The sequence below is a fragment of the Penaeus japonicus genome, unplaced genomic scaffold, assembly GCF_977035675.1.
Source record: "Penaeus japonicus unplaced genomic scaffold, GWHDUDI00000001_assembly GWHDUDI00000034, whole genome shotgun sequence".
In the NCBI taxonomy this organism is placed as follows: Eukaryota; Metazoa; Arthropoda; class Malacostraca; order Decapoda; family Penaeidae; genus Penaeus; species Penaeus japonicus.
In genome coordinates, this window is record NW_028234436.1 from 14,186,720 (window position 1) to 14,199,219 (window position 12,500).

Consider the following 12,500-nt stretch of genomic DNA (forward strand, 5'->3'; position numbering starts at 1 on the left):
ACTTACGTATTTCATTTCTTTTTCTGGGGAGAGATCGGATAATATTCGAGTTCGGCCCAATCAGTGCTGGCTGACTTCAAGCCCCGTGTTCCCCCATTGAATAGTCATGCAGTTCATGCAATGTCCACGAGGAGCGAGATGCCAGAAGCGAAACCCGGTGTGACACTGTCTGTGCCTCCGAGCGGTCAGCGTTAGGCGGAATGGGTTAAAAAAAAAGAAATGGTGATGAATAGATATGTAGATAAGGAGATAAGTAAAAAGACTGATCAAGATAAAGTCACAAAGGAATGATTTTACCAGATTCGAGAAAAATACACACACCTACACACAAACACACACAAACACACACATATAAAGACCCCCCCCCAAAAAAAAAAGAAAAAAAAAGAAAAAAATAATAATAACAATAATAATGATAATAATAATAATAATAATAATAATGATATTAATAATAATAATAATAATAATATGAAAAAAAATAAAACAAAAGCAAACCATCAAATCCCAAATAGCACTCGGATTATCTGAACTCAGCCAAGACTTTAAAATCCACGCACACATAAAGACACCCCCCCCCCCCTAAAACCAATAAAACAAAAGCAAATTATCTAACCACAAATAGCACTCGAATCATCTGAACTCAGCCAAGACTTTAAAATCCGCGCAAAACGCCAACTTGAAATGACGAGTGTGTCTCCGTTGAACAATGACACTTTGAATAATTACGTAAACAATGTCTGTCTCTCATTAACGGAAGGGAGATGCAGAAACCCTCTAATTGGACTGTTGTTTCCTTTTTTTGATGTATGTATATCACTGCCATCGAAGGAGGAAAAGGGGGTTTATCTCCATACAAATTTCTTTTATTTGATCTTTTTTTGAACTTATTTTATTTTCGATATCATTTATGGCACTTGCGGCATCATAAAATTCCCTCTACTTTATTCTCGCTCTTTTTTCCTTTTTTGTTTCTCTGTTTCTCTGTCTCTATCTCATTCTCCATGTCTATGTCTATGTCTCCCTCTCTCTCTCTCTCTCTCTCTCTCTCTCTCTCTCTCTCTCTCTCTCTCTCTCTCTCTCTCTCTCTCTCTCTCTCTCCACCTTTTCTCCCCTTCCTCTCCCCACTCCCTCTGTCCTTCCCTTACTCCTTCCCTCTCTTCCTTCCTCTCTCTTTACCCCTCTCCCCTCCCCTCCCCTCCCCTCCCCTCCCGTCCCCCCATATCCCCCCATCTCCCTCTCCCTCTTTTGATAATTTCATGGCTCACACTTTGCAATTTCGTAAAGGTCACTCATTAAATTTCCTCCCGCCAAGACACACTTTATCTCCCGTGAGACTTAATCCTTGTCAACGTGATGTGTCCGGGGGGGGGGACTCCTCTTACTCGCCCCCCCCTCCCCTACCCCGTTTCCCTTTTTTTCCCTCCCCTTCCTATCCCACCCTGTGTTATCTTCATCTTTCTCTAGTCCCCCTCTTCAACTATCGCTTGTCTTTATTTCTTTTTTTTTCTCTCTCTTTTCTATTTATCTCGTCTCGTCTCTCTCTCGTATCCTCTCTCTCTCTCTCTCTCTCTCTCTCTCTCTCTCTCTCTCTCTCTCTCTCTTAATAACAATAACAACAGCAGCAACAATAACAATAAACCTAACAATGAAAAAAAAAATCATAAATACAAGAATAACACAAGAACAAAACAAAAAATACTACTAACAACATAAAAGACAACGAACAATAAAAACAATAATCACCATAAAAAGACGAATAAATCTAATGTATAATCAATCGCTTAAATAAATGAATAAATCAATCCTTTTTCAACTCTTACATAAGTTCCCAATCGCCGAAGGAGATGATTATCACCCCCCCTCCCTCAACCCCCACCCATACCCCCACCCCCTCCCTCCTTAAGCCTAATCCTGCATGTCAAGATGAAAAGAAATTATGGTGATGGTGTAGGTGGTGGTGGTGTGGTGTGGTGGTGGTGTGGTGTTTTGTGGTAGTGATTGTGGTGTAGGTAGTGGTGTGGTGGTGTGGAGGTGGTGTGGTGTGGTGGTGATTGTGGTGTAGGTAGTGGTGTGGTGTTTTGTGGTGTGGTGTGGTGTAGGTGGTGATTGTGGTGTGGTGTGGTGATGGTGTAAGTGGTGGTGATTGTGGTGTGGTGTAGGTGGTGGTGTGGTGTTTTGTGGTGTGGTGTGGTGTAGGTGGTGATTGTGGTGTGGTGTGGTGATGGTGTAAGTGGTGGTGATTGTGGTGTGGTGTAGGTGGTGGTGTGGTGTTTTGTGGTGTAGGTGATGGTGTATGTGGTGGTGATCGTGATGTTTGGTGGTGGTGATGATGATGATGACGATGAATGCCAACCAAGAATTCCAAACCAAACCACCACAACAAGAGCACCACCCCACCCTCACCCCCTACCCCTACCACCACCCCCACCCCCACGCCCACCACCGCCAACGCTATTAAACGCGGGCGTCGATATGCATTCGCGCGGGAACGAGCAGCGTGAGTTAAATATCAAAAGGGAACCGAAACGGATGGGACTCGATTTTCCCAATAATTCGCCGGGGGAACAGTGTCACGCGGGACAAACAAACAAACAAGCAAACAAAAAAAAAACAATTTATATGTCAAGCTGTAACGTTCTGACTGTTGTAGGGAGGTAGGGGTGGGGGAGGGGAGGTAGGGGAGGTAGGGGGGAAGGGGTGGATGGGGAGGAATAGAGGTTTGAGTCAGTGGAATTTGAATATTTTCGTGTATATGTATGCGTGCATACATACATACATACATACGTACATACATACATACGTACATACATACATACATATATGTACATAAATTTACATATATATGTGTTTAATATATATGTATATATATATATGTGTGTGTGTGTGTGTGTGTGTGTGTGTGTGTGTGTGTGTGTGTGTGTGTGTGTGTGTGTGTGTATGTATGTATATATGTATGTATGAATGAATGAATGAATGAATGTATGTATGAATGAATGTATGCATGCAGACATACACGCATATAAAACGCCTTCACACACACAGCCTCTCAGATACATAAACACCGAAGTTCTTCACAGTTGAATAAACATCAGAGGAATACCTTTCGTTTTGTCATCATTACTCACGCTAAAATGCACCTGTTTTCGAGCTCTGCAAACGAGTGAGCTGCGAGTGAGCTGTGTGAACGACTTAGCGGGGACTGAACCGTGAATAAGATTGATCTGCGGGGGAGCTTCGCGAACGCAAATGAGATGTATGTGTGAGTGAGCTGCATGAGTGAGTTGCATGAGTGAGCTGCATGAGTGAGTTGCATGAGTGAGCTGCATGAGTTGCATGAGTGAGTTGCATGAGTGAGCTGCATGAGTGAGCTGCATGAGTAAGTTGCATGAGTGAGGAAGGTATTGCATGAACGGCAAACACGAAAGACGAACCGTGAATAAGCCGCGTTGAGTCAGTAAAGGCGTGAGTGAGCCCCATGAAATGAACGAGTGAGCTGAGCTACGCTACGAGTGAGTCGAACCGCGAATGAGCTCCACGAATCTCGCACGAACCGAACCCGAAAAGGAAAACGAAGCACAACGAAACACAAGCCGCGTTCGCTAGCGTTCGGATCGAAGCTTCATTATTTGTACTCGTTCAATTATGAAAAAATTGTTCACGCATTCTTTAGGTGAAAAGCATGGTCGATTCCATTCCTAAATCAACACAGAAGACGCTCCTAAAACCACCTGTTTGGCCATCTGTTAAGACTACGCATTATTTATTATCTTGTAGTTTGGGTGTCGAATAATCAATAGTCTTTTACCTTATAATGGGCTTCTGTTGTTGTGTGACGTCATACGAAAGGTAGTTGCACAAGATGGGTATTAACTGTATATCTATGTTTGTATATAAAATAGGGGATGGATGGGTGGGGGGATGGGTGGATGGATGGATGGATGGATGGATGGGTGCATGGGTGGATGGATGGGTAGATGGATGGATGGATGGATGGATGGATGGGTGGATGGATAGACAGATAAACAGACGAACGAATGAACACACACACACACACACACACACACACACACACACACACACACACACACACACACACACGCACACACAACAACAGAAGAAAAGACTGGACAAACAAAACAAAGAACAATAACAACAACAAAGAGACAAAAAGGTGTGGCACAAACAACGCCGACCCATTTCAGCTGAAAATACTGAGGGGAAAATAGCGAAAAAATACTGCAGGTAAATTCCTATAAAATACAAAATCATTTTGAGAGAAAGGGGTGGAAGGGAGTGAGAGGAAGAGGGAGAAAGAGGGGAAGAGGAAAGGAGGGAAGAAGGAGGGAGAAATAGAGTGAAGAAGGAAGAGAGAGGGTTGAAAGAGATGAAGAGGGAAGGAGTGGAGATGGAAGAGAGAGGGTGGAAAGAGATGAGGACGGAAGGAGTGAGAGGAAGAGGGAAAAAGAGATGAAGAGGGAGGGAGGGAGGGAGAAAGAGAGGAAGAGAGGGAGAGATGGGGAGGAAAGGATGGAGAGAAGGAGGGAGGAACGGAGTGAGAAGGAGAGGATGAGGGAGAAAAAGATTAAGGGGGAGGGATAGAGAGAGAGAGAGAGAGAGAGGGATAGAGGGATAGAGAGAGAGAGAGAGAGAGAGAGAGAGAGAGAGAATGAAAGAGAGAAAGAAAGAAAGAGAGAGAGAGCAAAATAAAAAAAAGGGAGACACTAATCATCCCTATGTCCCCTTTTGCAATATCCCAAGAATCGAAAATAAAAGAAAAATGTTGAAGTTAAGAGGGAAAAGTGATGCAGATAACCAGGACTCGACTAAAAGCGCTCACAACTTCGCCCACAACTTCACAATTCCGACTAAACTACTACTAAAAACAACGATCCGTGTGTGTGTGATAGAGAGGGAAAGAAAGAGAGAGAGATAGGAGAAAGAAAAAGAGAGAGACAGATAGTAGAAAGAAAGAAAAGAGAGAGAGAGAGAGAGAAGAGGGGTGAGAGAGAGAGAGAGAGAGAAGAGGGGTGAGAGAGGGAGTGGGAGAGGAAGAGGGAGAGGGAGAGAGATAGAGATAGAGATAGATAGATAGAGAAAGAGATTGACTTTGACTTTAACAAGAGAGAGAGATAGAGAGTAGAGTGAAAGACATACCGAAAGGAAGAGAGAAGAGAGAAAAGATGAGAGAAGTGAAGAGAAAAGAAGAGAGAGAGAGAGAAGATGAAAGAAGAGAAGAGAAAAGAAGAGAGAAAAAGAGATAGAGAAAAGTTGAGAGAAGAGAAGAGAGATGAGAGAAAAAGAACAGAGAAAAATAGATAGAGAGAATATGAGAGACGAGGAAAGAGAAGACGAGAGAAAAGAAGTGAGAGAGAAAAGGAGAGAGAGAGAGAGAGAGAAAAGAAGAGAGAGAGAGAGAGAGAGAGAGAGAGAGAGAGAGAGAGAGAGAGAGAGAGAGAGAAAAGAAGAGAGAGAGAGAGAGAGAGAGAGAGAGAGGACGCGGGAAAGGGGGTCACACGAAGTCTCTCAGCCAACCAGCGACACATTGATCCTAAGGCAACGAAGCCACCTCTGCCCTGCTCTGCCTGCTGCGCTATCTACTGCTGCTCCCTGCTACTACTACTACTGCTGCTGCTACTGCCGCTTCCTGCCGCCCTTCTACTCTATCTACTAATCTACTCGTCTGTTGAGCGCTACACTTCATATGGACGCCCGTGTTTGCTCTTTTGACTGTGTGAGTAATCCACTTAGGCGCACATAGGGTGATATATTTTAACGGTGCATTTTATCATATTTATTTTTTTCAATACTTGAAATAAATCGTTACATAAAGAGCATTGGAATAAACGAAAGAGAAACATTTAACCAGCACAAATATTTCTATCTATCTATCCATCTATTTATCTATCTGTCTATCTATTTGTCTCACTATCTTCTACCTTCCTACTTACCCAACTTTTTTATCTGTCTAGCTATCTATCTACTTATCTATAAATATGTATGCGCATATGAATGTGTATGTGAATATATGTGTATGTGTGTGTATATGTATGAGTATAAATATGTGTGTGTGTGTGTGTTTATACACATTCATACATAAACGCACATGGACTGGTTTACAAATCCCAAACTCTTTTCTCCCCTTAACCTAAATTCAAAATTCTCACAACAACATACACATATATACCCGTATACAAGACCTCATTAATTAATAACAACCTTATTTTCTCAAATTCAAAATAACCTCATCAAGGGAGCCCCTTGTGCATAAACACATCCTCTAATTAATATTTTTTCTATCATGCATTCGTCACATATATATTAATTAAAAGTTTAAAGTAGAACTGATATTCCTTTTCCTTGCTGACTTGATCATTTCCTCTCCTGATCAAATCTATCTATTCAACTAATCATCTATTTCATTTATTTCTGCCACTGTGTCATCCATTTGTTCATTAATCATATCAATTCACCCTCAACATAAATCAATCACACTTCAAAAAAAGTTGAAGAACCGTTGTCTTGATCAGCGACTAATTATACGCAAGTAAATTCACAAACGAATAAAGAGTCCCGCCCGGCTTTAAACAGCGAGGGAAATTAGTAAATGATATAATTCAACCGTATATAAACAATACATAATTCAAAGCCAAACATATCCTGGTCATTTGATATTTCCATTTCGAAATCATTAATTGTGGATTGGGATTCGGATCCGGCAAATATCCTAAGGCTATGTTCAGGGATATGCTTCCTCCTTACCGGGATATCAACACTGAATTATTGCACGGCTAATCCTAATATCCTACAGTACATCCATCTATCCAATGCCCTCAGGCGAGTACACAAGGATAACAACACCCGAATCGACACTAATAATCCTACATCCTGAATTAGTACATCTCTCTTTACCTTAATCGAATTTCAGTTGGCGAACTTCCAAGAGCAGGCTAGGTCAGCCTTCCCCAGATCGCAACATTTACCTTCAGCCTGTATCCAATTAACCTGCTCGAAGTACAGGGACCGGCTATTCAGCCTACAGGTTTCATTTCATCCCAGTTCTTTTTTTTTTAGAGAGAGAGAGAGGGGGGGAGAGAGAGAGAGAGGGAGGGAGGGAGGGAGAGAGAGAGAGAGAGAGAGAGAGAGAGAGAGAGAGAGAGAGAGAGAGAGAGAGAGAGAGAGAGAGAGAGAGAGGGAGGGAGGGAGAGAGAGAGAGTGTCTATGGGTAAGTCCCGTCATGTTAATATTTCCATGCATATGTAAATACTTTCCCACATATATTAACATTTGCCAGGTATGATAACATTTCCCCACAAAATGTTGACATTTTCCGACATGAGTGAACACTTTCCCACGCTTGGCGATGTTTTCCCATGCAGGTATATACCTTCCCATAATTATTGTTATTCTCCCCCACATGGAAACAGTTTTTTTTCCCACAAATGTTCACCTTTTTCCAAACATCTTAATATCTCCCACTGTTCGTGTCCCGGCAACCCACTTCACTAATTTCCCAAAGTGTTCTTTATGTATCTAGAACACTTAGGCAACCTCTAAAATACTCCTCGACTCGAAACCCCACATTTAAATGAGGCTTCACAATGAACCTCAAAGGCTTCCCTCTAATTACCTCATCATATGGCCGGCTAATCACCTGAGTGCCTGAGGACCACCCAGCCGGGGGTATACAAGCAATCAGTGCTTTGCTGGCATGCATGGGAGGAGGGTAAAGCTACCGGTGGCTGCGCGAGATTAATCCCTATTATACCTAGCCATTAGGGTCCTTTCCGCGTAGCCATTCCGCGAGGCAAGAGGCGCAATTAATTCACATGGCGCCGAGCATTTATCGCATTAACTGCTAATCAATAACGTTCTCAATAGACAAGAATCTTCCGTGCGTCCCACCTAGCGCCCGAAAAGTGTACTAGAATCCCCGCCAATGAGCCGAGCCGAAGACACGAGACACCTAACTAACTCTGCAGGATCCCTTCCCTCCCTCTTTCCCAATTTGCAGGAGGAGGGAACAGAATACACCCCCCAAACACTCCTAGTTAAACCTCACGCACTCTAGATTGCAACAATTCAATCACCTCAAAGACCTAACCTACGCTAGAGAAGACGAGGCCCATAAACAGATCAACAGCGGTAGACGACTTGGGCTTCACGCTCTTGCACCCCGCTTGCAACCTTGCAACTGGACAAAGGGACTCACCTAACAGCTGTATGGGACCTCATGAACAGCAATTACGATCCATTTGTTGGGGGCTTCAGGTGAGCTGAGCTGCGGTGGGGCTACTATGTTGGAGTTAATGTGCTGTATGTTGGGGCTAATGTGCTGTGTTGGGGCTAATGTGCTATGTGTTGGGGTTAATATTCTATATGTTGGAGCTTTTGTGCTATGTGTTGGAGCTAATGAGAGAGAGAGAGAGAGAGAGAGAGAGAGAGAGAGAGAGAGAGAGAGAGAGAGAGAGAGAGAGAGAGAGAGAGAGAGAGAGAGAGAGAGAGAGAGAGGGAGAGACAGAGAAAGAAAGGGGGGAGACAGTGAAAGAAAGAGAGAGAGACAAAGAAAGAGAGAGAGAGAGAAAGAGAGAGAGAGAGAGAGAGAGAGAGAAAGAGAGAGGGAGAGACAGTGAAAGAAAGAGAGAGAGACAGAGAAAGAGACAGAGGAAGAGAAAGAAAGAGAGACAGAGACAGTGACACACACACACACACATACACACACACACACACACACACACACACACACACACAGACCCCGGACGACCAAAGCGATCAAAGCAAACTTGCGGTAGACAGTTGGCCGGGTTAAGACAGGTGCCAGTGCCTAGTCTAGCGTGCACAAGCCAAGTGCAAGGAAGAGCTCACGTCAGCTTCACAAAGCTCTAAACAGACAGGAACACACAAGAGGTTTAACGGACCAACATTCAGAGCTTACTGACCGTTGTCCGGCCCTGTGGAAACGGATGCAGGTTGTGAGCTCCTGTTCTTGATAATGACACACCCGGGATGGACAGAAATGAAACCCTAAATATTTTGACTTTCTGGGGAAACCTGAGGACGTGTCTTTCGCGTTTGTTTGTTTTTTTCTAAGAAAATGGGTAAAACAACGTGAGATACCGTATTTTGAATATTTTAAGATAATGACAAAAAAATCAACCTGATAGTCCACATTTTGAATATACTAAGAAAATTAAAAAAAAAAAAAAAATCAGCATGACATTCCGCGTTTTGAATCTTTCTAAAAAAAAAAAAATGAATCGTAACATTTCGTTTTCTGAATCTTCTTGAAAAAAAAAATGTAACATTCCGTATTTTGAATCTTTCAGGAAAATATGAAAACGCGTTGCATCTTCTGCATTTGATTTAAAGTTGTCTTGCAAAAGTTTCATGGTCTTCGGTAAAGGGGTTGTATCTTTTCTTCAACCTTGCAACATCTGGATCATAGACTGACATTTGACGTCATACGTTAAACAATTGATTTCTTTTTTCTTTTTTGACATAACCTTTCTCAATAAAATACCACCAAACTTGGGAAATGAAATACATATCTATATATCTTCTTCAACATCAAAATCTCCCCCAAACGAGTATTGCAACAAAATGCAACATCTCCCCAATAATTTCTCTACAACACTTACCGTCTGTATTTTAGAGTACCCTAAGAAAAATGTCAGAAATCTAGTTAGATCTACTAGTTTATAAACAAAATAGTAAACTCATTTGAACAAGCACTAATTACCTGTCAGTCGAGTTAATTAATAGAAAGGGTTAAGTTATGTCCTTGCACTCTCACTTGCAAGAAGTTGCAGATTCTCTCGGGCAAAGGCAACAGTTAGGACACGAGCCTTGGGGGCGCGCGCACGCGCATACACACACAAACACACACGTTCTCTCTTTCTCTCTCTCTCTCGCTTTCTCTCTCTCACACTTTCTCTCTCTCTCTCTCTCTCTCTCTCTCTCTCTCTCTCTCTCTCTCTCTCTCTCTCTCTCTCTCTCTCTCTCTCTCTCTCTCTCTCTCTCTCTCTCTCTCTCTCTCTCTCTCTCTCTCTCTCTCTCTCTCTCTCTCTCTCTCTCTCGCTTTCTCTCTCTCGCTTTCTCTCTCTCTCTCTCTCTCTCTCTCTCTCTCTCTCTCTCTCTCTCTCTCTCTCTCTCTCTCTCTCTCGCTTTCTCTCTCTCTCTCTCCTCTCTCTCTCTCTCTCTCTCTCTCTCTCTCTCTCTCTCTCTCTCTCTCTCTCTCTCTCTCTCTCTCTCTCTCTCTCTCTCTCTCTCTCTCTCTCTCTCTCTCTCTCTCTCTCTCTCTCTCTCTCTCGCTTTCTCTCTCTCGCTTTCTCTCACTCCCACTCCCACTCTCAATCTCACTCCCACTCCTACTCTCCCTCTCTCTCACTCATTCACTCTCAGTCTGAATTTAACACAGCGGATCATGCGGCGGTGATTCCCATGCCTAGAAACAAGCTCGCGTTAGGCCTAAGAAAGAAGCTTGCAACCTCCCTCCCTTCTGAGGCGGAGGAGCAGCAGCGTCACACTCACCGTTGTCAAGGGCAGCCATCTTGGCCCGAAGGCTAGAGTTTATGTCACTCTCAGCGTAAGTTGTGTCGGAGTTGTTATCTGACGAGGAGAGAGACGACCCCCCTCCGGGCATCCGCCGCCCCTGGGGGTACTTGCGGCTGCCCTTGACCACGGGGGAGTCGTACTCGTCCAGGTGGTTGGCGTAGTGGTGGCCAGCCTGGGGAATCTCCTGGTAATAGTGGCCATGGGCAGAGCTGAGCTGGTTCATGACCGCCGCCGTGGAGTCCCCGCCGACGCCGACGCCGACGCCGCCCGCACTCGAGTACTGGCCGCGGTAGTGGGAGAGGTTGTTGGGGTGGGCGTGGGCGGCGTCCTGAAGGGAGACTAGAGAGGGTGGGTCGCCTACGTCAGGGTCTGAGGTGTGGCTGAGGGGCGTGGTGGCGCGGGATCGGTTACTGGCGCGGTCACCTGCGGGGGAGAGAGAGAAGGCGGAGGGGGGCTTAGCCTACTGCTGGAGGTGGAGGAGGACTTAGCATAAGAAGGCTCAGCTGTTGAGCTTACTGCTGTAGAGGTGAGAGAGGTCTTAGCACACGAGGACTCAAGTCTTCAGCTTAAGGTTAAGGGGGGGGGGGGGTGGCCTGGTGATCTCTCCCTGTTCCTCAGGGTCTTACTAAGGCCTTACCATGTTTTCTTACTAACATCTGAGTGCCAAAGTAACACAGGGAGTTTGGAAAAGGGATACAGATGTCTCTACTGTCAACAGGTATAAACATCTTCACAACAACAACAAGAAAAGTGAGGTAAACTAGAGCAGAAAACACAGTCGGGAATACGTAGATGAGAAATGGTTCTAAAATACCCGACGAACCGCGAGGTATTCGTACCATACTAGAACTAATTACTTAGCTTACATTGTGTCCATACCATATCACTCAACGCTTTCCCTCAGAAATGCGATCAGCGTTGATGCTATCTTAACAACTTTGCTTTTCCAGGTCACTCCGTATCAAGTAAACATTTTCAATTCATATAAAATGAGGGTTATTTATGTAAACGTTATATATTCCCTTTGATATCACTCCATTCTTCTTGGTAAAACGAAAAAAAAAGAAAAAAAACGGCGTACGAACACAGAACAAAGTTGAACAAACAAAAGAAACCTTTATGACGTCGCAGAAAACGGCCCAAAAGACAAAAAAGAAAAAAAAAAAAAAAAAAAAAAGAGAGAAAAAAAAAAAAAACATGACGGTTTTCCTCTCGCATCTAATTTCCTGCCGAAATCTTCGCATGCACGACAAACACCGATGTTTTGTGGTTTTGCAAAGAGGTCTCGATAAGTCACTGTGCAACCGGGAGATAAGCACACAGACGGAACAATGACTATGCTACCGAGTGTGTCAATAATTAGTGCGAGTGCAAAGGACAAAGGAGAAGGACCGAACAGCCAAAAGGAGGACGGCGCACAATCCATCGCCCCTTATTGACCTAGGCTTCCTCTTTTCCTCTCGTTCTTTCTGTCTTTCGACTTTTTTTATTGCTCTCTTTTTATTTCCCCTTCCTTCTTTCCTTCCCTCACCCTTTCCCCTCTCTTCTCTTCTCTTCCCTTCCCTTCCCTTCCCTCCCTCACCCTCCCCTCCCCTCCCCTCCCTCGCCCTCTCTCCTACCTCACCCTCTCCCCTCCCTCACCCTCACCCTCTCCCTCCCTCCCATCTCCATAATGTTCATCTACGCTCCCATTCCGACTGCTACTCCCTCCCTCCCTCCCTCCCTCCCTCCCTCCCTCCCTCCCCTCCCTCACCCTCTCCCCTCCCTCACCCTCACCCTCACCCTCCCTCCCCTCCCTCTCATCTCCATAATGCTCATCTACGCTCCCATTCCGACTGCTACTCCCTCCCCTCCCCTCATCCTATCCCTCCCTCCCTCCCTCACCCTCTCCCCTCCCCTCCCCTCCCCCCTCATCTACGCTCCCATTCCGACTGCTCCGGAGCCCCGAA

The 12,500-nt window shown here is 44.5% G+C and overlaps 1 protein-coding gene across 7 annotated transcripts in view; it reads right to left on the reverse strand.

The window, feature by feature from the left end:
• The window catches only part of LOC122256929 (teneurin-a), a 682,571-nt gene that overhangs the window by 397,646 nt on the left and 272,425 nt on the right, over positions 1–12,500 (reverse strand). For all 7 annotated transcript variants that reach the window (XM_086530860.1, XM_086530858.1, XM_086530856.1 and 4 more), the window contains one exon: positions 10,528–10,974. In XM_086530860.1, coding sequence (XP_086386986.1) covers positions 10,528–10,974 — 447 coding nt within the window. The remainder of the gene's footprint in view (positions 1–10,527; positions 10,975–12,500) is intronic.